The 27,872-nt window shown below is 39.7% G+C and overlaps 1 protein-coding gene across 6 annotated transcripts in view; it reads left to right on the top strand.

Moving 5' to 3' along the window:
* ELAVL4 (ELAV like RNA binding protein 4) overlaps window positions 1–27,872 on the top strand; it is a 145,128-nt gene that overhangs the window by 78,582 nt on the left and 38,674 nt on the right. For all 6 annotated transcript variants that reach the window (XM_045858777.1, XM_045858797.1, XM_045858787.1 and 3 more), the window contains exon 2: window positions 14,376–14,616. In XM_045858777.1, coding sequence (XP_045714733.1) covers window positions 14,376–14,616 — 241 coding nt within the window. The remainder of the gene's footprint in view (window positions 1–14,375; window positions 14,617–27,872) is intronic.

Raw genomic sequence — 27,872 nt, 5'->3', positions numbered from 1 at the left:
TGAAATAGAGGAGATCAGGGTGGAAGGAATGTGGGAGTGAAGAAATAGATGCTGTAAAGATGGCCTTAGCCAGAAGGTGGAAAATACCTGGCTTTAAAAATACACTCTTTGGGGACAGTTTGAAAGAAGTTCAGGGAGACAATAAAAGAGCAATATAGCTTTAAATGATGAAAAGTGCTCCTATTTTTTAAATTGATTTTGAAGAAGAGTGAAAACCATCAGAGGTTTACGATGTCAGCAGAGTGGAAGGGAACAGAGCAAGGAAAGTAGACTTGGTTGTGGAGAGCAGGTGACCATCTGGAGAACCATCCATTCATTCAGTTATTCTGCCAACAAATCCTGGAGCAGTGGCCCCTGCAGTTACAGATATATCACACACAGTCCCTGTCCTCAACGAGCTCACAGTCTAATGGTAGAGAGAGGAAGTTGGAGAGTCCGATGCCATGTGGTAAATGCCCGTGATGGAAGTGTGTACAAGGAACAGAGGTGGGAGCTATGGAGGAATGTTGGGGAAGGACACTAAGCCTGATGGCAAGGGAGGAAAGCTTTCAATGCCCGCAGGAGTGCTTGTGTAGAGTGTGGCATGGGAGAGAACCCAGTGTGTTCTATCACTGTTGGCTGCAGAAAGATGTCCAGAGTGTGCTTTCCAGGAGGTTGTGGTGGATAAGGAGAAGGTGGGAGTCAGTGACAGGAGGACCTTAGTTCAGATCTCAACTTCGCCCCTTGTGAACAGAGGCTAGTCACTCTACCCTCTGTCTGCTCCTTAACTTTTGGTTTGCTCACCTGTAAAATGCAAATGATGAGGGCAGAGGGGTGGGCCAGAATCCCACAAGTTTCTCAGTGTCTTCATAAAGATGAAATGAGGTGCTGGGTGTAAATGTACTTACAAAATTTCCTAAGTCTAGCATGTGATTTCATGAATTCTTTCTAGTGGCTTTGTATAGTTCATCTCATTTCTCCATAACACTTGCTGTGTCAGCTCTGCACTTCCTGCCACACGTTTCTGAAGGAGGCCTAGAAAATCCTCTTGAAGTGCATTTGGTCAATGTACCTGGTCCTGGGGTCCACAGAAAGGAAGGAGTGGTCCAGGTGGAAGGTGGACCAAGAACAACCCCTGCTCTTCTACCCTGAGTAGGTCCACATGGAAGGCCAGAAATGCTTTTGCTATCAGTATATAGAGTGCACTGTGGCAGTTGACTGAAATTTCCCATGAAAACAAGAAGGGTTTCCCTTCTGGAAATCAAAAACCCCAAGGACTGCACTTATTACATACATTCGAAGTATCTAACTTTCAACCCATTCACAGTAGAGGGTTTTTTTAAGGGCAAACTGTACCAGAAATTGTGTTTGTAAGTGTTAAAAACAATGCTTTTATTATTAGTTTGTTTGATTTTTTTTTAAGTTCACTTAATCCCTCCTCCTTTGCTGTGTATTTTCCTGACTGGTATTATTGTCAGATTTTATTAGTTAATGTTGATGAAGCATTTTGAAGATGAAGGAAATAGCTATCAATATAGGTGATGAGTAATAACCTTTTTAAGTGTTCTTTTCTACTTCAGAAATTAAATTTGAAGGATTACCATATTTTTAGGACTATAAGACGTACCAGACCATAAGATGCACCTAGGTTTTAGAGGAGGAAAATAGGAAAAAAAATGTTGAAGTAAAAAATGTGGTAAAATATTTAATAACCTGTGACCCTGCTCCACTGCTGTCCCCCCTTCCCACAGCAAAGCAGGTAGGCTACATTTGGACTATAAGATGCACTCCCCTTTCCTCCCAAATTTGTGGGGGGAAAATGTGTATCTTATAGTCCAAAAAATACAGTACTTTTAACCAGCTCAGATTAGTCAGTTTTGCCATCTGCAACACTTTATTTAATGGGCATATATTTTCAGAATGCTACATTTTGGACAAGGGGGAATGAACATGTACTGAGTGCTTCTCTGTTCCAATCTCTGAGCCAGATGCCTTAAATTTGTTATTTTGAATCTTCACAGAAACACTGCAAGGCAGAATTGTTTGAATTTTTCAGATGAGTAAATTTAAATTGCACCATGGAGTCTTTAAGTGGCTAAACCAAGGTCAAGACTGGAGCTGGTTTTCAAACCCAAATGAGATCAACTTCAAACGTCATGTTCTTTCCATTACACCGTGTAGAATTTTCAATTAATATCCTTCCTGTAAGATCCATTTATTTGTCAGTATTTACTAATAGCAGATATACAGCCCAGAATGGTTTTAAACAGATTAGATCATTTACTTTCTCTAAGATGACTTGATTGCATTTTATGGTGATAGGAACGTTTTCCTCAGAGTCGAAGTTTAGGAAAGGGCACAAAATTACATTTCAGACTTGAGTTCAAGTTGCAGTTCTGGCTAAGTGACAGTGGACACTACCCAAAGCCTCATTTCTCCATTATGCTAAGTGACTTCACTTCTTCAAGCCTGGGCTTCCTCAATGGTAAATGGGGGAATGGCAGTGGGATACTTCACAAAGTTATAATAGAATTAAGTGAAGTAATAATGTACATGAAGACATTTATCACCATTTATTAGGTGCTTACTGTAGGTAGTATTGGAAGGAATTAATAGTAATTGTGTACCTAAACATTTTCCTGCTTAACCTAAAGCACTTTTTAATCAGCTTTATCACAGGATGTCCATTTCTTGAGTCTTTGCCATGTTCTGAGCAGGGACTTTGCTAGGCACTTTGTATGTACTTCTTCGTTACCACATTTATTGACATTGTATAGTAATTACCTATTTACCTCCTCGCAGGCAGGAACCTCTTTTCTCTCCTTGTGTCTTTGGCATTTAACATCATGGCTTCTGGCCCATCAAAAAAGAAAAAAAGAAAAAAAACTCATTAATGTTAAGGAACTTAACTTGGCTTTTGTTCCTTTGCACTGCTTTCCTTTTTTTAAGACCTAACTTTAGTTGTGGGAAGGGGCTGCTCAGATGATGATAATATTATCATTATTAAACGGTGATTTGTAGCCCGCTTTAAAATAGACCAATACTAAAGACATTTTAGGTTGCACTAATTTTTGACAACAGCCTATTCTGAATATTTGTTAGCCTTTCACTTTTTAAAAGGTAAATTTCTGAGATAAAAAGAATATATCAAGAGTTGGAAGAGTTTGCCAGGCAAATTTACTTTGTATCTGTGATTTCAAAGGACATAGTTACCTTACTGAAAGACATGAACTCTTCTCCATACTTTAGTGCATACACAGGTATCATATCCAAGTTATACTTAGGGACATATTAAATTAGTCCTGAAAGGGCCTAAAATTATGCATTAGGCATAATTTTATTGTAAAAGTAATAATCTTGAAACTTGTGTTTTAAAAATTCTTACTATTTCTGAATATTTAAAATGCCAATTTGACTCTTGCCCAATTAGTATGAATTGGTGGGATTTCAAAAGTCTACTTTGAAAAAGACAAGATTGTGAAGACAGAAATATTAACTATTATCTACTCTAACATTTCCTATTGTTAGAAGGCATGTCACAAAAAATCATATAGTAGAAGATAAGATTTTAAAAAATAGAACAGTGAGGAAATAGAGGTGAAGGAAAATTAAGATTTAAGAATAAGATGAATTTAGAGGTAAAGTTTTTTTTAATAAAAAATTTGCAGTGAGATCTTTTGCTCTTTTTTTTTCCACACAGAGAGCTACAAATTTGGCATCATTTTCCTAGCAGTATTACAAATATGAGCAGTATTACAAAGATGAGGCCCAGTGCATTGGAAGATGCAGAGTCCATAAAACAAAAGAAAACCCATCACGCATAGAGGACAGAGAATATTGGTGGTTCATTGTCATAATAAACTATTTGCCTCAAAGCAGATCAAAATATAATGATACTTGGTATTTGCTTCTTATTCATGAGATTTTTAATAAATATGTATTAGGAGGGTTTCCGTATGCAGGAAAGAGAGAGAAGCTTAAAAAGCATGGCATGGAATGTTGCTTGACAGTGTCATACATTCACAAGATGTCCTTGAAGATGGAGCACAGAACAGAGATCAGGGAAGTTTTGGCAGCTGCAGTTGGGAAAATAAATGGCTGCTGTGTGATTGGGCAGATCCTGAAAGCAGGCTCCTACTCACACCATGTAATTAAGAAAAGTGGGAGCTTTTGTCCAAGTGCAGAATGTTCATAATATCAGAGTTTGTCAGGGGGAGCTTTTAGAATGGATCAGTACTTTTCACTCCCTGATCCAGGGAATGGTTTTCTTATAAATCATCTTCTCTCCTTGCTGTCCTCATGAAGGTTGCTGCCAGGCGATAAGGCAGACTTGGATTGCAACCTTGCTAATACACAGGGAGTTAAGGTGAAGGGGAGACCAACCCAGAGACTGTTTTAAGAACTGCCATTTTTATTCATCTGGGCTCCTCTGTGTCCCCTAGTGTAGGACCAAATGAAGTGTGGCCAACGAGAGATCCTGCAGGAAGACTCTGTCTGGGAAGGAGTCGAGAGTCATTTTTAATAGTGTGGCTCCAAACTGGTTTGAAGGATTTATTTTCTTTCTTTTTGAAAAATAACTTCCTTTCAGATTATAAAAGTGCTATATTTTCATTGTAAAATAAATAAACAAAAACACTGGAAAATAGAGATGGAGACAAGTATAACAATCACCTATAATTCAAGCACTTGTTGTTAGCATTTCCATTTTTCCTTTCCACTTGGTGCATGTTTATATAATTGAGATAATCAGTTTTTCACCTTTCTTCTATGTTAATCATACACGTTTTCTTATGTTATAAAAACCCATTATAAACATAATTTTAACAGTTGCAGAATGCTGTATCATAAAACTATACAGTAACTTACTTAGTCTTCCCCCTTGCTGGGCCCTTAGGTTGTTTCTAATTTTTTTTACTCTTTTAGATACAATTTTCTTAATATATCTTATTGTGCATAATTTTCATCTACAGAATTTTGGATTGTTTCCTAATCTTAAGAATGGATCACTGGGTCCATAAATATGAACATAACATTTAGAAAGGTGTGTCAATACATATTTCTATCAATAATGATGAGAGAGACTATTGCATTGCACCTTAAAGCTTGACAGTTGCAAACCTTGAATTTCTGCATTCTCACCAACACTGATTCAGTTTTATTCGTACCCATCTGCCTTCCCAAAGAATACCCCGGGAATGGTAGTCCAACCACCTCTCTGAAATAGTTTGAGGAGTAAAGTTCCCTATTGGATCAAGTAGTCCTTTATTCTAATGTTTTTTTCATATAATATATATTATATGGAAAATATAATATATATATTTTCTATTATATTTTTATATAAATTTATATCTATAATTTATATAATAATTTATATATTTATATACATATATAAAGAAAGTCAGCAAGTGAGGAAATGAAAAATAAAATTTCAAGAGTAATGAAGTAGTTTTCAAACTTAAAGCTCCCTATTAGAACACTGTTCAGAATCTTTTCACTGATGAATATGCAGATATACTCCGAGGCTATGTGAACTGTCCATGGGTCTAATTTACCATGACCACTTACACATACAGTGAGATGCTGAGAACTGTTTTATTTTATTTGGTATCTTTAACTTCAGAATGCCCCCAAAGAGGATCTCCTTTGAATTGCATGATTGGAAGAGCCATAGGCATACAATTCTCAACAAAGAAAAGTTGCTGTGTGCCGACTTTTCTGGATACTAACTCCTTCTATTCCTTTTTGCTCCCCTCCCCAGCTGTGTTGAGAAAACAAGTATTAATTTTCAAAGTAAAACGTAGTTTTATGTAGGTTTCTGAAGAATTTAATCTGAGTGAGCATAAAACTTAAATTCAGAGACATGCCTCAAATCTTTAGGTCGTGATGTAGATACACAGAATAACACATTGCTTTCTACAGCTGAATCTCAGTGAGTTTGTTCACCCTCTGAGCCACTAGCCAGGCATTTTACAAATGTACTATATTTATGTTTACATGAATTGTGCCCTTGGCTGTTGTTTAAGCATTTAATCAGAAGACAAGTCCAGCCCTGGCCAAACAGCTCAGTTGGTTAAAGCGTTGTCCTGATACTCCAAGGTTTTAGGTTTGATTCCCTGTCAGGGCACATACAAGAATCAACCAGTGAATGCATAAATAAGTGGAACAACAAATCTCTCTGTCTCTCTCTCCCTTTCTCTCTCTCAAAATCCAAAACAAAATTTAAGAAGACAAGTGTGACTTAATCAGTTTGTGGGCAGTTTTACAAATGATTCATTAATGTTCTTTGTATAGAAGATGAAGATAACATTTACCATCATAACTGTTTCCATCCCAGCAGGTACTTGTAGTTTATTATTAGACATTTTGATTATTTTGCCCACATTAATCATTCAGAGTTTGGGGGCCTAAAAGGTAGAAAGGAAAGGAATTGTTTTTCGACTGATTTTTTTGTTAAAGTTAAAGCCTGAGAACTTGCCCACAAAAATGTGTTTATATTAAAATGAAAACATTTGTCTTTTTTCAAATATGCCTTTAATAAAGAAAGTTTATTGAAAGTTTCAAATTGTGTTTATTTAGTAGCCATTTTGGAAAAGAGGACTGAATGGGGAATGGGGTGGTAAAGCAAAGGTAATGAACTGGACAATCAAGTGGTCCTTAAGCTTGGGAAAGTTGGTGATTTTGGGGGGTGTGGAGGAGGGCACAGAGGGAATAAATGGTGATGGACAGAGACTTGACTTGGGGTGGTGAACACACACCACAGAGTACAGGTGATGTGTTGTGGAGTTGTGCACCTAAAACCTGTATAATTTTGTTAACCAGTATCACCTTGATTAATCCAATAAAGAGGAAACAAACAAATACCCAGGGATTTTATCAGGACTGCCCCAGGGTGGGCACACCAGGAAATCATTTTAGGCCCAAACTGAAGCCCTAAAGAAATACTGCAAGATGTAAAGGAGGCCAGTATTTATTCAGGAGGAGAAATGTGTGTGATATGTCTGGGGAATAAGATTAAAAACCTGATTTTCTGTGAATGTGAGAATCATGCCTAAGAGAAATTAAATTTTGATTATGTGTTTCATCTCCACGTTGGCCTGCTATTTTAAGTATTAATGCCTCTTGTTCTCTCCAGTGGCTGCTGATTTTTTAAAAGCCATGACTGCTGCCGCTGAGAATATTTTCGGCACACCTGGTGTTCACCTCCAGTGAAGAAGATGCTATATCAGAGGAGGAATGCCTCAAGCTTACCTCATTGTTACAGTCATTTGTTTAGGAGGCAGAAATTTAGACCAGAAACAGGACTGCCATTTCAGTGTCAGAACGGATCGGACTAGTCTGTGTGTATTTCACTGATGTGCTTTTGCTGAGGAGGGAGAGTCATTAGAGAAACTCTGGCGTAGATTGCTTAGAAGGAAAGAGTTGTACCTAATTGGTTTTAATTAATTATTTATTTATTTACCGGCCTTCCTCTCCCATCCTCCCAACATGAACCCTCAAGGGCAGGAACCAAATTATTTTCATTTCCCCAACCCCTACAACAATGCTTTGGTCTATAATAGCATTCAATAAACTCGTGTTGAATTGAATACACTTGCTTTAAGGATATGCTGAGAATTTATTACCACATAACTTCCTAGAGTAAATAGGTCTTTCAGGTTATTTGTGCATCTGCCCAAAGGTATTATTAAACTGTCAGCATGTTTTCCCCAGTTGGAATTACATTTTGTTTTTTAGTTTTCTAGTTACCTTCCAGCAGAATCTGCAGAAACTCAGTACAAATGGTTTTGGGGAACATGAGTACAGTCTTCAGCCACATTCACCTGGTCCAGGGGGCTCTGTGAGTCATCGTCTATAATTTGGTTGGAGGGGTATATATTCCCAAGTTTCCTTTTCCTGAAGTGATCAGACCATCAATCTCAGCCTGCCTCTTGGACCCCATTAATAACAGTGTCTCCTTCCCAGTTGCATCAAAACCAAGAAAAGCATTGCATTTAGAAAAAAATATTAACCCGGAGGGGCTTGAGCAAATTAAAGCATCTTGAGAAGAATGAAAGGAGAGTATGGATTTATGAGCTGATGGATACAATTTCAAAGAAAATATGAAATTGGGAGATTATAAGTTCATTTTAGTATCTTTCAAGGAGCAAGAAGAGAAGTGAGGAATTATTCCTAAAAATAAGATGTCTTCAGGAACACAGAGCCTGCTGCGTAATTTTCTAACTTTGGGGATTTGTTTTTCAGACTTTTGAAAGGTGGAGGAGATGCTGCTCCACCAGAGTCTAACGTGCTGTGTGTCAGAACTGTGTAAGGGTTAAGTGGGAAGAGCCTACAGAGAGCATTAGGACTTTTATTTTTGTACTCATGAATAATTTAAATTATTTCTTTAATGGTTTGATTCAGTGACTGCCTTTGGTAAACATTATTCTTCATGCTCTTGGGAGTGCTTATTCTATTACATAACAGTTAGCCTTCATACATAAATTTTGAAAAATCCTTCCAACATGGTAGAAGAAAACACCTTTAAATACACATTAAAAAACAACAAAATATGTGTGTGTGTCACAGATGTTCACACTTAAGACATGTTCTCAGTACATTCCTTTAACATCTTTCTCATTCTTGGGGTTACTGCCATTTGGAGGACACGCAAAGTAAAGGGGACAGTATCTGGAAAAGAAATGTCATATTCCTGTGACCTTTCAGGTTCTTTTTTTCTTGATCTTTTTGCTTGAATTGAGCATTGAGGCCACGCCTGCACCAGAAAAACACAGAAGTTGAGGACTGCCAAGAGCACTATGTTGGGAGCCCAGAGGCCCTCCTGCACTGGGCTCTTGGGTGACGAATGTCAGTAGTGAGTCCTACAGCAGGGCAGGTTCCTGTCATGTAAACTTCTAACCTTTTATTTGCCTCATGAACTAAATCCTGAAAGTGTAAAACTATTTTAAGACACATAAATGCAAGACCATACAGTTTATCGTCAGACTATCACTTATGGAAAATATTGGAGCAAAGACAGGATATGGTTCAGCTGACAGGCTTGGTGAGGGGTCTGTGGTAGCACTTGTGCTGTGGCTTTTTGAGGCCCAGGACAATGACTATCCTCAGTTGGGAGGGACAGCCCTGTAACTCTAGCCTGACTTCCCCATACTTGGGTAAATGGAAACCTTATAAAGAATAGGGACGATAGAAGACTTAAGAAATTCATGAGCTGATGGGAGAAATGTTAAAGGGAGCTTTAAGCACATTTTTAGTACATTAGTACTCAACACATTTTTAGGATTTTAGAATGGACTAAATGCTTCCAGCATGCTCAACTGACCATTCTCTCCCACCTTATACAAGAAGTGGGGTAAAGGGTGGATGAGTGGGAAGGTGGGGGCATGGGGTTCTAACCTTTCTTATAGGGAAGTAAAAAGAATGTTAGTCTACATAGAGGTGCTCCAAAAATATTGCAGAGTGGAGACTTGGGGGGAAAAACACTTTGGGGATTTCAATCTGGAGACAAAGGATTAGCTTTCCTGTATATAAAATGTTGTGTGCATGTATATTTTTCTGGAGAGAAAAGGCAAAAGCATTCAACAGGTAGTCTTAGGGGGTCAATGTCAGTCAAAGTTTCAGCCTGCCTACTTGAATTAATGCCTCTTAAAGTCTGCATTTGAAAGTCTGCCTTTTTTTGTTACATGTAAAAATGGGATGACTTTGTTAGCTTGTATTTCACAGGGTTCTTTGAGGGATCTAGTGAACTCCTTGGCATACAAGAAGTTTCATTCATTCAATAGTCCTTTATCCAGAATCTACTAATTGTCAGGTCTTGTTCTGCACGCAGGAGGTACTATAATAAACAAAACAGATGTCTCTGACCATGGAGCTCAGGGTTCAGGTCATCATTCTTTGTGAACTGTAATGTGCTGTATTCAGAAAAGTATTGAGGTAGACTTGTCTCCACTCTTCTGTTCAAATACATTTCTGTGACATTACTACCCCTCAACTCCCTAAAAAGAGAAGTCAAGCCATATCCAAGTTATTGTCACAAGAGTGCTAAAGGGAGGTAGTCTCTAAACCTGGGCTCAAGTCCTATATCTGCCTCCACCTAACAGTGCAACCTTGAGCAAGTCATTTCTCCTTTCTTGTCTTCAACTTCATCATTAGCATTATGGGGATGAGCCCTGTGGTCCCTAATGTTCTCTGATATCTATCATGCATTCACACCATGAACTCAATGAAGGCAGGCTCCTTGTCTTTGTTACCTCTGCATACCCAGGGCCTAGCACAGTGCCTAGCACACTGGGGCTCCATCTCTGTTCATCTAACATATCCAGATGGAGCCATAGTGGAAATAAACCTTTTTTATGTGCATATGGCCTGGAACATCCAAAAAATAGTGTAATGGATACCTTGAGTGGGTAATAGTGAGAGATGTGATGGAACAGGTCATTAGGACCATTGGAAGGACCCAAGATTGTGGCAAGAGAGATGTCACAAAGGAAAGAGAGGGTTGTTTCTTTCTTTTTTTTTTTCAGGAGCACTCTGAGAAAGAGGCTGACTCAGCCTCAGCTTCTTACCTCTCCTCCATCGAGAAAAATGACCCCAAGTGAAGAGCCAGCAGCTGCAAGTCTGAGGCCTTCTCTCTTGCTCTTGTTGTATATTTTACAGAAGAGGGTGGTGGGAGGGGTGAGGTTACTGTGTTGAGTGTGAATAATTAGCCATTCAAACCATTGACATTTACAATGACAGGATTTGAGTGCCTCCATTATTGTTCACTGCTCTAATAGTTTATCCCTGAAATTTTCTGCCTGTATAATGTTTCTTAAAATACATCATGGGAACATAAAAGATTTAATGTAGTGCTTTGTACAACCATTAGAGTTTGAAGTCAACTGAACCTCCTCGGTGCTCTATCCTGGATGCCTGCTCTAATTCTGCTTCTTAATTGCAATTCAGAAAAGGGAAGGAGAGCAAGTCAGGGGTTTGGAACCTGGTCAGCTGCAAGGTTGGCTGTGAGACTCATGCAAAATGTTTTATTAAAATGCATTTACACACTTGAGTAGCAGATGTATTTATTTGCAATGATAATTGTGCTGTTAGAACATCAAAGGTCATAGGCTGGGGAAGCGAGTGTCCTGATTTTGCAGCCTCTGTGCCAACTGGAGGGTATATTTCCCACTGACACACATTTACCTCTGGTTTGTTTCCCAAGTAGAGATTACAGGTGTTCTCTCCGTAAGATCTATCATGTAAACCTAACATGCTGTAGTTTCATATTGTTGGGTTTGTTATCTTTATATCCTGGTAATTTCTCTTCTTTTCCAAGAAATGGTTTAAAATCCTCTTGGTTGACTCATGTGTCAGATTTGATTCTGACATTTTACATTTCCCATCCTGGGATGCATCATTAAAACCCATGAGGGGTCTTATTACATGAGGTACACTAGTACATTTGCAAATGTTTCTCAACTTCAGACCTGTATGTTTTTATGGAGAAAAGTCTGTGCGTGCATGTGTCTGTTTTCATCAGTCCTTTCTGAATAAATAGTGAGATAGCTGTGTAGCGTGTGAACAGAGCAAAGTGAGCTCCATCTCTGTCTGACAAGAATGGCTTGGCCTAATGTACAGTAGCTTAGTACAGACACTGCATCTCATGGCTCCTTTGTGAAGGTGTGAGCCCAGTTAGGGTTGTCTGATCTACAGGTGGGGCTCAGCTCCATAAGTCAACACACCTTAGAAATTCACATAGGATCTAAGGAGATCCAGAAAGCTGATTGAGGAACTGAAATTACTTTACTGCAGACTTGATACATCCTGGAGCTTTCTGGAGCAGAGAGACCAATGAGATTTTCATAGACAAGTGGCTGGCTATCACCACGTGTGTCTGTGAGGCGAGCATCCATTCAGTGAACAAAAGATGAACCCAGCCATCAGGTGACCTTTAACAGTTTTATTCCTACAGAATCTCACCATGGTATGACTTATATTATTGTTCATATGCCATTTTAATGCCCCCAAAGATGCCACAAAAGTGCAGGATATTTTTTAGGTATTTATGGGAGAGCTGTAAGAAGGGTAACCTGAGAAAGGAGGGGAGCAGGGGAGGTGTTCTGTACATTATGGGACTGGCGCTCTTTTGCCATTAAATCAAATGTAGTAGTTGGCCAGCTCTGTGGTTCTGCTAGCCAAGCCTCCTGAATTAGATAAACTCTGTTTTTCAAGCTCCTTCTCGACTTGGCAGTGCTCCGTGTGTTTGTTGCCTGGACACCTGACTCACTGAAGCAGTGAGACGACACAGCAAATGGAGGCACTGCACAGACCCAGGGGGCCGGATGGCTTGGCTGAGCAGGCACCCTCCACCCAGCCAGGAGTCGTGATGATGCTCTACAACATCATCTCCATTAGCATGGCCCCCGCCCCTGGACACAGCTCTTTCATTTTTCCTGGACCCTTGCCTCAAAGACAGAGCAGCTGACTAGGTTTTGCTGGATGCAGTTTCTATCAGTGCTGAGTGCTTGATTTAAGATTCTTAGAGGCTCTTTGCTTTCTACTTGCCATCTGCACCAGCCTTCCAGATCCTCATAGTTGACCTGAAGCCAAGAAGAAAGTTCTTGTGATGTGACTGAAGTTACTATAGTGATCCGAAAGGTGTGAGTTGGGTTCATTTTGTAAACATTCTTTGAATTATACCCTTAATGTCTATGTACTCTACCACATGTATGTTATATTAGAATATTTATTCCCAAAAATTCTCTGAGCAGCCAAATGGCAATAGTAATGGAGGCTGCTAGTTATCAGCCCTCTGCTATGCCATGGTTTTCTCATCTATAAAATGTAGAGACTATTAGAATATACCTCATTGCCTTCTTGTGAGGAGTGAGAGAAGTCACGTCAGATGCTTGGCAGAGTGACTTTAATTAATATCAATGGTTGCAGTTATGTTCCCACCACTATTCAGGCATTTTCTGTCACACCACCAGTTCATTCTTACCACCCTAGCAAGGTTGGCACCATTGTTCCCATATTTTCAAATGAGAAAAACTAAGTCTTTTACAGTGTAAGTTTCTTTCCCAAGGTCACACAGCTAATGTGGCAGAGCATGATTCCATTTCCAAGGAGGTGATGATGAGTTTCAGAGGAGACAGAGCCCTCTGAAGGATGACTAAGAGATGACAGTAGAACAGGATGGAAAAGTGGGACTGATGGGCTGTGTTTGAGGCCAGGAAAATTGGGTGCAGGCCCAGACTCTGCCCCACTTTCTCATTATGACAAAAACATTGCTGGAATTCATCTCAGACTTGAGTGTTTTGAACTAGATTTTATTCCTTTAAGTGTCTTCTAGTTCTGAAATTTTGTGATTCTCCATGTTTGTCATACCATATAGGGCATCTTCATGACCTAACTCCATGAGCTTAAACCCATTTTCCGTGAAAACCTCATCCTAGCACCATCTTCTCAGTACTTTTTCCTGAATCCCCCTGTGCTATTAGCAGGGTTAATCACTCCTCCACTACCTGTCTGTCACCCTTCTGACAGCCGTTTGCCCATCTGCATCCTCTCCTTGCGGGTAGAGACTAAGATTCATTCACCTCTTTATTCCCATGCAGGCTGCCTGGAACAGTTCAGACATTTGTGAAAATCTTTGTTTAATTAACTATTTACATCCTGAAAATGTCCTTTTTGAGTAAGGTGTGAAAGGACAGCCTTGGGATATGCTGGATGTAAGGTGGAAACCCAGAGAAAGCTCTTCTTTTATGTGTTTTTATTTTAATAGAGGTCCAGAAGAAATAGTAACAACAGAGTGGCTGGGTCAAAATATCAATAGACGACTGTAGTTTCCCAGCATGCGCCTATGAAATCTGAAGATTGATCAGTGCTTAAGCATCAGTGAAAATCTAAACCCTTCCCATGTGCAACAGCCCTACTTAATATAATGTCATTTTACTTTAGGAGATAGTTAATAAACAGGTACTGAATTTGATCTTGTGAGCATAGCCCTCTATATTTAGCTTTTTCAGCTTTAATGGAACTATAATTTTAATCATGATTATTACTTTACATTTTAATTATAATTTGGTGTGGCTTAAGTATACATTTCTGAGAGTGATTGTGTAATGAAAACAGGAATTAGCTTTTCATTAACAAAATAATGGGAGAGTTCCCACTGCATTCTAGTCTGTGTTCAAAATCTATGGGCTGGCCTAAAATAGCAAGGGGAGTTTAACATTTTGGTTTAAAACATGCTTCTAAATTGGCTGTGTTCACAACCCAGTCTCTTTTGCTCCATCTTGCTTTGTCTTGTTTTCTTTCTCTTCAAAAAAGTTAAATTAAATCAAATCTTGAGAAAGACTTTAATTATGTCTTTGAGATTTCAAAAGGCTTATTTTTATCATTTTTATTTTTTTGTTTAGATAATTAGCACCATGGAGCCTCAGGTGTCAAATGGCCCGACATCCAATACGAGCAATGGACCCTCCAGCAGCAATAGAAACTGTCCTTCTCCCATGCAGACAGGGGCGGCCACAGATGACAGCAAAACCAACCTCATAGTCAACTATTTACCCCAGAACATGACCCAAGAGGAATTCAGGAGTCTCTTTGGGAGCATTGGTGAAATAGAATCCTGCAAACTCGTGAGAGATAAAATTACAGGTATGCTCTTCTTCAACACTCTAGGTTTGGAAAACACAGCTATGTTGTTCCATTAAATGTGCAAACCTTAGCAGAAATGCGCATGCATGGTGATGGATCTGAGTGTCTGCCACGTGGATCCTGCATTCATGGATGGCATGGACACGTGGTAATAAATTTATATGTGTGTGCACTACAGAAAACTGTACTGAGGTTTGTAGGACTAGAACAAAAATGAAGAATTTGGAGCTTCCTCAGCTTTGCTTTCTGTGAAATAATCCTTTGGTTTTATCCCTTTTATTTTTAATCAGTCACCCCTTCCCTTTGTTCTTTAGTTCTCAGTTCTGCCCTCTGCCCTCCCTCTAGTCCATGCTTCTCCTTTTTATCTACTTATTCCTCTCCTCTCAGACATTTGGTCTGTGTGTGTCCAAAGTTCTTCTGTGTGTGACAGTGTTTTAAAGCGGTGGGCTTGTGGAAGGAGGTCACAACTGCCCATGGTCCCTGGGGAGACATAGGCCCTAAAATAGCAGATTATTCTGGAATGAAACTACTCTGAAGTAGGAGGGAGATGCTCAATGAAGATCTGCATTTGAGTTACTTTATTTTTTGTTTGTTTTGAAGATACTCTGAGAAGTCAGAGACTTTTTACTTGAAAAGTGAAACAATATCCTATACAACTTCAATATTTGAGACTTTTAGGTTCTGATTTTTTCCCATCCAAAAGCATTCATGGAGGACCTAATGACACTGTAATTCTTTGGGGTGGGGGGAGTTTCCCTGCAATCTTTTGGAAGGGAGAACATTTTCTTAGAAATATATTGGGTTACATCATGACAGCAGTGAAGCAGCTTCTCTCCAGTGCTCCACTCCTAAAATCATGCATATTCACCTTTAAGTATTTGTTATTTTTGAGAGCTGACTTTTATTTCCCTTTCTCTGGAGAATATACATGATGAGCAACTAGCCTATATAATAAAAAGGAAGCTCTATAATTACACTAGGAGAATACATCATCCTGATTTTAAATCAGAGAATCCAATGTATATGCATATAGATACATACATATATTTTTTTCAATTATTCTAATTCACTTGTAAATCTATCCCCCATATAAATTCAGTACTTTGCAAAACCATTAAACTAAAGTAACTTGAAAATGTGTCACATAACCCTCCAAACATAATTTTCTCATCTGTAAAATTGGAAAATAATAGTTATCTCAAAGGGCTTATTGTGAGGATTAAATGAGAGGCCAGATATATACTGCCTAGCACAATGCCTATTGCATAGCAGTCTCTTAGGAAGGGGAGATGTTCTCATTATAGATACAGTCAGTATGTTTCAAGGAGAGTGGCTAGAGTGGAGAAATTTTATCAGGGTCTCTGAAAAGGGCCAGGGCTTTGATGATCTTATCCCAGAGCACTGGATCATCCATTCTTTAACAGAATTGTCTGTGCTCTCAGAAAGCCAATGTTTAGATTCTGGAATAATCTTTATATAATAGGATGATAATTCAAACCAAATTAAAACCAGTTAAGCATATGATTCTTCCTCCCACTCCTGTATAGAAAATGTATTTTTGGTGTAGCCTTACCTTATAAGTAGAAACTCTGCCAGCTGTATTAGTGAGTATTATTAATCACCTTTTCAAAAGAGTTCCCTTAGAACCGTAGTGAGATTTTTGAGAAGTACTGATTCATGGTGTTGTTCCTTGTTTTCTAAAGACACATGTTTAAACAAGCAGATTCCTTTACTGAAAGAATGCTAATTTGGTAGTTCACCGAGTGGATTTGAATAGGAGTGACAGCTTCTAAGACAGCCTTTAATTTGGTATACAAAACCAAAATTGTCAACTTTGGTTTGTTTAGCACCCTCTCCAGTACAAGCAGAGACGTACAATAGCATCTGAGCTTAAAGAAGAAGCTTATGGGTTGAAAGCAGAAATATAATTCAGGCATAAATTTATAATTGTGCATTTTTTAAATTCAGGCCAAAAAAAAAAAGAAAGAATTTTATTTGCAGAGAACTTATGGGAATGAGGCAAGGAAATATAGAGAGACCGGAGATATTTGCCCTCATTCGGTAGCAGTGTTTAATAAAAGTAGAACTTGTGGTTGTAAAGAGTGCTTATTAAATTCTTCATTTACACTACCTAATTAATTCTAGCATTTTAAATTAACAGTGAAATTGGTCCCTGCTGTACCATTCCATAGATGCAGCATATTTCCTCCATCTACCCGTTGTTCAGGTTTAATTGGCTACACTAAAAGTCAGAAAAGGAGGAGACATGGGACTGTGGGGAGGTGGGGAAGGAGTGGGAATCCCTGTAGCGGAAGACCCTCTGAGGCCTACATTTGTGCTTGAGTGACAACACAGGCTGGGAGAGGTGAGGTATCACACCAGGCAAATTGAAAGGCTGCTGCTGGTGGTTCAGAAGTCAGGGTAAATGACATCATAGGTATTTTTGTTGCCCTGATTTTTAGCATCCCAGTCCCCCCTTTTCCTTCAACACCTCCTACAGATCTCAATGCATCTCAATCCTGTGAAGTTTATAAGAAGTTCTAAATATCCAGTGGGAGGATTGGGGGATGGGAAGTGGCAAAGAGATAAGAATTAAAGATTAAGATTTTCCAGCCCAAACTACTCTCTAAGAGAATATAATAGATTCCCTTAGAAGGTTATTAGATAGATAGATAGATAGATAGATAGATAGATAGATAGATAGATAGATAGATAGATACAGACAGACAGACAGACAGACAGACAGACAGACAGACAGACTAAGGGGTGGGGAGAGGGATGGAGGGAAGGAGAGAGGGAGAGAGAGACAGAGACAGACTCTTTGTTGATGGCATTGCCAGTAGGCTGGATTCACTCCTGTCTGCGGGCTGTGAATGTATTCTGCATTTGAGAACACAGAGGGGAAATCTGGGCACGGACTGAAGTGTTGTGGTACTGAAGACATAATTGCGATCATTCATCAAGTACTTACTCTGTGCCAGGTACTTGCTAAGCACTGGACATACCTTATTTCATTTAACACTGAGAACAGCCTCCATTTCTTTAGATGAGGACACTGAAGCTTAACAAGGTTAAATAACTTAACAAGGTATCACAGTTATTAGTAGATGGTGGAGCTGGGAGTCACCCCCAGTTTCCAAAGCATGCTCTTATCCAGAAGCATGAGCAGGGCACCCTTGCCTGTGTTAAATGACGATCCTGGCCCAACCCTCACCCCATAACCCAGTGAAATATTATGTTCCTCTGAGTAGTGTCTGCTGACCATCCTTTGGAGAGTCTTCTTAGTATGCACTATGGCTTTAAACAAGACTCTTGTGTATAACAGGAGGCAAAGATAATATTTATCTTCCTCTGGGAATGCAAGTCAGCTTTCAGAGTAAAGCCAAATTTACTGAAAGTGCCAGGTTTAAGATTCCCTTTACAGTGCTTGTGGACATTTCTGTTACTTACCTACTCAAAAATACTAGATTTTCTTTTTCCAATTGTGGAAGAACACATCAAGGTAATCTAGATAGCAGGGAGGGAAAGCATGTGTCCCAAGTTGCTGTTGTATGCAGCTGTGGACATGTGATGGCCCGGAAGCCATGTCCTTTATTTTTCTCCTTCGTCCACCTGCAACCTCTGCTGCTGCAGAAAAAGGGAAGTGAACAGCAAGGGTCGGCCCAACCTAGAAACTCAGACAAAGAATACCAGACCCTCAGCAGAAACTATACTATTCCCATGGGCTACAGAGAATTGAATTTGTTTCTTATTTGGTTGTTTTCTGTTTTTTTTTTTCATGCTTTGGACTGCATCACCGAACCCAGGTTCCTAGCTGATCAGTGTTTTGGGTAAGGAAACACGGCTCAGGCAACATAAGAGTTAGGCAGCTCAGGGTACGTCTTAAAGCCAGCAAAGCTGGAATGCCAAATTGCACTTTGATAATTGTCTATCTTGTTATCACCTTGCTCCAAAATGAGTAGAGAAAGGACAAAAAAGTAACAGAAAACCACCCAGAAATAAATTAGTATACAATGGCAAGCAGTTTTTATCTGCCCATGTAGAGTGTGTGATTATTTGCATCACAGTGATGAAAAGAGAATTCTTTTTTTTACTTACTATCAGTCTTTGTGTACCCATGAAGTGTAGTTCTTATGAGTAGTCTACCCATTTCAGGCAAGTGAAAGCTTTGAAGGGAGTTTTGAGGAGAGGGTGTTGAAACTGAACATCATTAATTATAAAAATGAATGTATGGAGTGACTGGTTTACAAAACAGACTATCAGGGCTGTGGTTGGTTGAGAAGGGACTGGACCTATCATGGAAGGTTTGAAACATGAGGTTCAGATTTAGATAGAGGGAAGAAAAGCAAAGGAATACAGCTAAAATTCCAGTCTTAGTACAGAAACCTTTCTTTTCTCCTGTGATTTGGACGAAGGAAGTAGAGTCGGGATGCACCTCTTTGGAAACAGCAGACTAACGTGAAGCAGGCTTGGCACATAAAGTTGCTTAATTTGGGGTCATGCCAAAAAAATGAAGTTGGTTAGAAGTTGCAGCTCAACCAACAAAGGTAACACTTCCCAAACCTCACCTCTAATACATCTCTTCATTTGTTCCTTTATAACACATCTTTGGCATAATTAATGCCATCATTCAGTGGAAAAGCAGAATAAGCAAAGAAGACCTGTGGACAGCAGGGTGAATACTTTGTCACTGCCTTTGTACCTGGAATCACATCTCTGATTAAAGGAACCGATTCAGTTTTGATTTGGTGACACTGGGTAACTTCCATTCGTCTGGGGCTTTCTGAAAGTGCTAATAATTCTGTGTGTCCCTCTCCACAGATGAGATGTGGGGTATGGATGACAACAGTGGGGCCGGGGGTGGTGGTGTGTTACAGCACTGTGGCCAAGAGGCATCACATGGAACGCAGTCTCTCTGGTTGAGGAGGGAGAGGTGAGGGAGGGCTGTGGGTTGTGTTATGTTACCTCATGCACTTTTAAGGAACTGAACCTATAGGGACACTATGGGAATTTGATTTTTACTTCTGAGATAGCTTTATAAATAATAAAAGGCTTTGAAAAACCCTAAAACACCTAAGTGCTTTGAATTCACTCTTGCAATGTGCATTCAGCCCTAAGGTGAATTTACTGGCATAATTTCTTACAGCACACAGCAAAGACAAATAAAACGATAGCAGCAGCTTTTGTGTGTTTCTGTGTACCCTATGTGTGTTCTGGGCACTGTACTAAATGCTTTAAAAAGAGTAGCTCATTTAAATAAGTAAATTGGGGCAAACAATATATCCTACAAGGAGTTGATATTTAAAATATATAAGGAACTCATACAATTCAATATTTTAAAATGATTTTAAAACATGGTCCTAGGACCATAAATAGACATTTTTCCAAAGAAGACATACAGATGGTAAACAGACACATAAAAAGATGTTCATCATCACTAATAACCAGGGAAATGCAAATTGAAACCACAATGAGATACCACCTCACACCTGTCAGAATGGCTCTTATCAAGAAGATGACAAAAACGAGTAGTGATGAGGATGTGGAGAAAAGGGAATCCCTATGCACTGTGGGTGGGAATGCAGATTTGTGCAGCCACTGTGGAAAACAGCATAGAGGGCCCTTAATAAATTAAAAATGGCATTGCATTATGACCTTTCCCTTCTGGGTATATATTCAAAGAACATAAAAACACTAATTCAAAAAGATATGTGCACCTCTATGTTCATTGCAGCATTATTTACAATAGCCAAAAAATGGAAAGAATCTGAGTGTCCATTGATAGATAGATAAAAAATACATGCACACACATATATATACATATATATGTATTGTGTATATGTATATATGATAAAAGATATCATATATATGTATACACATGTGGTATTGAGCCATAAGAAGAATTAAATATTACCATTTGTGACAACATGGATGGATGTAGAGGGTATAATGCTACGTGAAATAAGTTAGACAGAGAAATGCAAATACTGCAAGATTTCAGTTACATGTGGAACCTAAAAAACAGAACAAAAAATAAAACAGAAAAAGACTCATAGATACAGAGAACAAACTGGTGATTGCCAGAGGGGAGGAGTGTGGGGGTGCGGGACAGGTGAAAGGGATTAAGAAGTACAAACTTCCAGTTATAAATAAGTCTCGAGGGTATAACGTACAGCACAGGGAATATTGTCAATAATATTATAATAACTTTGTATGATAAAGGTGGTAACTAGACTTACTGTGGTGATCATTTCATAATGTATAAAATATTGAATCTCTATATTTATGCACCTCAAACTAATATAATATTATATGTCAACTATAATTCAATTAAAAGATTACTTTAAAAAATAAATAAATAGTAATTTGGGATTTCTTCAAATTCATTATAATGGCCGTTGTTTACTGAGCACTTACTATGTGCTAAGCATTATGCTGACATCAGTAGATGGAGTTTCATGTAACCCCCAAGATAGTTATTTTACAGATGAAGAAACTTGAACTTAGGAACAATTGAGTAATTTGCACAAGATGACTTAGCTTCCAAATAGGGAAGCTGTGACTTGAACCCAGGGCTTTCTGACTAACGGTGAATTGTCCACTTTATAGTTTAACATTGCTAGTTTGTCTGAAAATACTAAGCTTACACCTCTCCTTTTCAAACCAACTCAGCCTATATTACTTAGGGAATGAAAACTTTTATTCCAAGGGAAACATAACTAGAGTTCAAAATCTTTTGTTTTGGAAAAGAGCACACTGTGCATTTAAAAACTAATAAATACCAGTGGGTTTTTTTAAACTTATTGAAAGAGATCACTGCTTACCTGAACAAGGAAGAATAGATTTGGAGTGGTTCTTAACTTCAGATTTTCTCTCTTCACAAAATACTCTTACTATATTCACCATTTTTTATTTTCAAGCACCAAACTGAAGTGGATGTTGCCTTAAATTTACACATAGCTAAAACCCAGCCTCAGTTATGCATATCCAAGAAAATCCCAAGATATTGATGAGCTAAATAAATTTTTCTACATCAGAGGGATATTTGTTAGTCATAGGAAGGATAGAGGATATAGTAGTATTTATCAGTACAATTTTGTTGTTGATTTTACAAATGTGCTTGGTATAGTGCAATGCGTCTCCTGAATTCAGAGGAAAATCATATAGATTTGCATCTGTCATTTTATTTATCACCTCTCTGCAGTCATCTTATGGGTACTTCACTAAGAAGAGGAAAATAATTTTGATTTGTTGACTTGGGGAGATGTATTAATGAGGGTGAATGGAAAATTTTTAGGTATGGAAAGGATTTGGCAGCCTAATGGGGTTACAAAATGGGAGAGCAGAAGTCTGCCTTATTAAGAGGAATTTGGAGAATGTCAGAACGTTAAGTGCAAACAGTAAACCGTGATCAGTGTGCCTCTTACATCCCCATCAAGGGCAATCATAGACCTCCCATCCTCTCTAATTAGGACAGGTTAGCAAATGAGTGAGGCTGTGAGGTTTAGAGTTTGTACAAATACATTCTGCTTCTATTGACACAATTTTTTCCCCCAGGATGGCAGTAGTCAGGATTACAGACCAGATTTGGTTGGTTGGGGGGCGGGGGTTGCCCCCTGGCTATATTCCCCTTCATCTTCCCTTCCAAATCAGACAATTCTACCCTGCTCCCAAACTCAGATAACCTGAGGAAAGTATTCTCACATCCCAGGAGAGATGTCTCAAAGGATTTTTACCTAGGATGTGAATCAGGCCTGGGTATTTTAAGGATTTTCTATTTCTGTACTTCAGCTGACTGTATGGTTCCTAAGACCAATTCCCTGTTCACTGAGCCTCCTCTCCTTCCCCCAGCACATACACACACCCCCACGCACAGTCACTTGCTCGCTCCCTCCTTCTCTGTACAATGACCTGGTTGATTGAGACTAGGAACTAAGCAGGGAAGTAACGTCAAACTGAAATTTCCACACATTATCTAAAAATGTAATTCATCAGCTTCAGGGTAGGAGGAAAGTGCTTTCTGAAATGTGTTAATGGGAAATTCATTTCTTTCTTGCCTTCTGTGAGATGTGGTAGTGGTGATTTCTTTTTTCAATCTACACCCCACCCTCATTCCACATCTCTCTTAACTGCTCTTAGCTGATGAACTCCATATGTCTTTATTCCTTATAAGAACTAAAGATCTTTGAGTTGCCTTTTCATTTTTTTCTACAGTCCCCAAATTGAGTTTTGATGGAAGGAGATGTTTCTACTTTGGAGATAAGATAAAATTCAGATAGAGACCATATATTCATAGAAGGCTTTTACATTTATAGAACATTTTCAATCAGCCAACAGTATTTATTTGTGTCCGCCCTTCTCAGATCAAATAAAAGTTATTCCCTTTCCTTCTCTTCTCTGAAATTCTGTACCAGGGTCTGTGAGGAAGCCAAAGAGGGTAAGACATAGTTTGTGCCCATGTGTTGCTGCTAGAAAAGTCAATGAGTCAGGAAAGCCAGGACAAGTTCTGGGGCTCGACAGCAGTCTACAGGGCTGGAGGGGCAGGGAGCCTGCTTAGAATGCATATCACTTACACACCCACCTTTGCTGTTTCCTGGGCGGCTTTGTTTTGTTTTGTTTTGTTTTGTTTTGTTTTGTTTTTCACCATGGCCCAAACTCTCCCTTCTTGACCCTGGCTGTTAATTTCATTGGAAAGACAGCACAGAAGTGCTGTGACAGAACAGTGAAGTTGGAGGTTTGATGAAATGCCTATTATGCGTCAGCTACAGTGCTAGGCGTATTATATATGTTATCTCATTGAAGCTTTATATTAGTTATGCATAACCAGTGCCATTATTCCCATTTTCCAGGTAAGGAGTCCACAACTTAAATCAGTTAGAATCTGTCTGACTGCGAAGGCTGCAGTCTTTCTGTTACCTCACCACTCCTCCTCTGCTGAATGAAGGAGACGTCCGCCATAGGTGTTCAAAGGAGAAAAAGATGACAATGGGCTGGGGTCCTCAGAACAAGCGTCAAAGAGGAGTGAGCCTTCAATTTGGTAGAAAGTGGATTGTAGGAGACAGGTCCATGTAGAAGAAGTAGCTAAGCCAAGCTTCAGAGACATCTTCAAGGAATAGTGACTAGGACAGTCAGGACTATTCTGTGGGTGGTGTTGGTACCCTCTTTGTGTTGGAATAACTGAAACTCAGAGAGGATAAGTATTTATCTAAGGCCACAGCTAATAAGCAGTGGGGCTGAGATTTGAATGCAAGTCATTTGGACCCCAGTTAACCCAACCTAACACAGGATAAGCAACTTTGCTAATAAATAACCTGACCTAACACAGAAGGAAGGGGACGATTTTCAGGTTTCCCATAGCATCTGTGATTTGAGGATCATTGTTTATCTCACTGAGGTCAGGTACGTGTCCTCCCTTCAATTTCTCGCTGACTTAGGAGTTTGGTTTTCTGCTTGGCCCTTAATATGTAGTTGGATGTCTGGTGAGATGCAAGGCCCCATCAACATTAAGTGGATACAGCTAGTTAGGGTAATTACTCTAATTCTTATAGCTGCTAATGAAATTTCTCATCACAAACATCTTGAATCAAATTAAATTATTTTATTGGTGGAATGAGCATAAAATGTATACTTAATAATCCCCAGTATTTTTCCTTCATGTTTGTTTTCAAAAGCTTTTATCTTTAGTCCTTCCTCTGACCCTGATGAGATAGCCAGTATAAGCAACATCTATACTCATCTTAAAGATGACACCAGTGCAGCCCAAAGAAGACTTGAGTCAAGAGTACTTGGCTTCTTATTTTCCTTGCTCCTTCTTCCTCTCTTTCTTTTCTTTGCTTCTTTTCTGTCCTGCCCTCTCTTTCTGCCTTCTTATTTGTTTATATGCCATTTTATCCAAACATTATTTGAATTGGCTTATAAGATAATATGGAAAAGAGCTAAAATTACCCATAGATTTTATTTTTTTTACAAAGCAAGATAGAGCAAAGCTAGGAAATAGGTATAGAATGGTAAGAGGAGATGAAAACAAAATGTGTAAATTCAATGTGGCCAGGTGGCTTCTCTGAGAAGTAACAGACCACCCAGCCTAGTTTTCTTTCTGTTAAGGAAAAAGATACGGTGATAACCTTGGTCCCAGTCTCAAGTGGTAACCAGGCCCCCGGCCCCACCCTCACTTCCTCCGCACTCATGGACTGTGGAGACTGTTGCCAGCTAGAGCACGGGGTGGGATATGAAGCCTGAAATCACCTCCATAGTATTTTCCTTCTTTCATTTTTCTTGCCTGAACCCGTGCTGGACTGATTGACTTGTTTGCCATGGCCAGAGCAGCAGTGACCCAGAGAAACTCCCTGAGTAGAGTCCCTGCTTCATTAACATATGGTGTAAACAGTGTGCCAAAGCAGGTGTTTAGAAGGGGCTTCCTTGCTTGCTGCCCTGAACTGAGGTGTTCCTGGCTCTGAGTCTCTTCAGCCTTCCCCCTGCCCTGCAACCCCGAGGCTGGGCACACAGGAACTTCAGTCCCTTGCCTCTGTCTTCCTGGTGAGGGTTCCTGCAGTGAGTTCTGGCAGGTTCCCCACTGCCCAGGACCCTGAGCTGGATAACAAACAGAAAAATCGAATGTCTGCTCACTTCCTGGTCCTGACCCTGCCAACTGGAGCTAGTCCTTAGCTACCTTCTCTCTTCTCAGTATACCCCTCCGCCTTCCCAGTGAGACAGATCACCTTTAAATACAAAAGTAGAGCACTACCTCGGAGCCCCCAAAGCCCTGAAACACCACCCCCTCAAATGCTTTCTTGTTAGAAATACTAGACACAGTGAAGTGAACCAACCAGAAGTGAGACCGACTTTAATGAAGTCTTGCACCATCCCCCAGCCCTCATTCAGATGCACACTTAATAGGTGTGTGTGTGTGTAGCCTTGCACAAGTCATCTTATCCCCTTGGACCTTCATTCTCTCAATATACAGTAAGAAGATAAACCCTGACCCTACCTTCTTTGGACAGTACTTGTGAATTCCAGCCAGGTGACACAGGTGAGGCACTTGTAAATTAAAGCAACCTATAGGAGGGAGTAGGGTCCCCTTCTGTCTCATAACTCCTTCTGCCTTCTCACCAAGGGTCCTTGACCCCTGGGCAACAAATGGATAAAGAGAGGAAAGGGAAAGTGAATGTCTGTTCCTGGTTCAGTCCTCACTTATGTGATTCCAAGTACGAAGTAAGGGACAGCATAGGAGAAAGGAAGGGAGTGCAGTGGGAACTCACATGTATTAACCACTGCTAGATGCCATTTGTTTGTATTTATTATCTCATTAATCCTGACCACAACCCCTAGAGGTGATAGTGGCCCCATTCTTCAGATAAGGATACCAAGGTTCCTGGAGTTTAAAGTGACTGACCCACAGTCACACGGCTGGCAAGTGGCCAAGCTGTCTGTGTACCCCTGTCTGCCTGACCACAAGCTGCTGCCAGCTGGGACGAGAAACCTTCCCAGAGGGCTCCCCACATTCCTGCTCTTTCATCCTGAGTCCTGCATGTGCCTGTGTAGGATGTATTCTAGTAAACTTCAGGAATAGCCACAGGAGTCATGAACAGCAGTGTTAGTGGTTCTGAAAGATTGTAAATGAAAGCCTTTGGTTCAGTATTTGAAAATATCAGGATGATTTCTGAGACTGTTTTTAAAATCAGGTCACTTTCATGAGTGGTGACATGATAAAATGGGAAGATCCACGAATTTCTCATTCTAGCTGTAGCAGTGGGGCTTTAAGTGGATTAAACAGTTCTGGGCCCCAGATTGGTGTGCATAAAATGGGGACAATAACACAGGCTCCCTCTGCCTTACTCTGTGCTGTAGCAGCAGATGAGCGGCTAACATGGTGGTGAGTTCCTCAATGCTATACCAGCTCGGGATATCAAGTGGTCATCCAGAAGACAGGACATTGTAAGCAGGGGTTAATAAGGGTAAATCAAATAGTAACTCCCCATGATAAGCTAGCTTTGCTTTCTAGTCTGCCTTCCAGATGTTTTGTTCAGTCATCTACATGCATCTCAACAAAAGCTTATTAACTCCCTAAGACATCAGTGTCTAACTGTTATTAATGCTCAAGCTTATCAAATTACAATGCCACAGATCCTACTTGTGCCGTTAATATTAGATTTTGGATTCCGGTCTGTAATGAATGATTTTTCCTCCATGCATTGGAAAAATTAGTTAGCAGAGTTCATAAGAAAGTTTAATTAGCAGGCTGTTTGTGAAAATAGCAGTTGTGAGTCATCGTTCAGAATGAACTACACTTCTCAGGGTTGTATTTGTTCCTCTGCTCCTTGAGCAGCCAGATAGGATCCTTGTGTTTGGGAAACTGGTGTCTGCATGCTGCCCACTTGAAATGAATCATGTAATAAACTAATGATAAAAACAGCACATTTTAAAAGCCAAAGAGGAAGAGGAGGTGTGGGGCGTTGTGTATTTATGTATGTGTGTCTATGTCATCCAGGGGAATGGAATGAACCTGTTGTAATCCAGGGCTGTGGAATGCAGGGTAGCCTCATGATTGGAGCTAGACTGCCTGTATTTGTGTCCCAGTTTCACCACCTACTGACTATATGACAGGCAAATGCTTACCCTCTGTCCCTCAGTTTTCTCCTTTGTAAAATAGTATATTGATAGGATTATTATTAGTATCTATACATGTAAAACAGCCCTGACTGGTGTGGCTCAGTGGGTTGGACATCATACCACAAATGGAAGAGGCACCAGTTCAATTTCTGGTCAGAGCACATGCCTAGGTTGTGGGCCAGGTCCCTGGTTAGTGACATGCAGGAGGCAACCGATTGATATTTCTCTCCCTTTCTTTCTCCCTCCCTTCCCCTCTCTCTAAAAATAAATAAATAAAATCTTTTATTATATATGTTAAACACTCAGCAGCACCTGACATATAGTAATATAATTTTTACAGCAGTTCTGTGAGGTGTACGTATTATTAGCCTTATTTTACAGGTGAGGGAACAGGCTCAGAAAGGTTAAGTAATGTGTCCAAGGTCACACAGCTTCTGAGTGGCAGAGCAACATTGAATCCATGTTTTTTTGACCCTAGAGTTTCTACTTTAATCTGCAACACTATGCTTCCTCCCACTGTCATATACCTAGTTAGTTATTGATAGATAATGTGTGTGTGTGTGCCTGTATGTGCACACCTGTCTGTATGTGGTCTCCCTTGGGTGTCCATACAGCCAGACAGTTATGTTTTGTTTTATCCTTGGGTC

Source organism: Phyllostomus hastatus, unplaced genomic scaffold, assembly GCF_019186645.2.
Source record: "Phyllostomus hastatus isolate PE091 unplaced genomic scaffold, TTU_PhHast_1.1 phas_contig_147, whole genome shotgun sequence".
Lineage (NCBI taxonomy): Eukaryota > Metazoa > Chordata > Mammalia > Chiroptera > Phyllostomidae > Phyllostomus > Phyllostomus hastatus.
The sequence above is the reverse complement of the archived record's forward strand: the minus strand, read 5'-3'. Positions and strand labels throughout refer to the sequence as shown.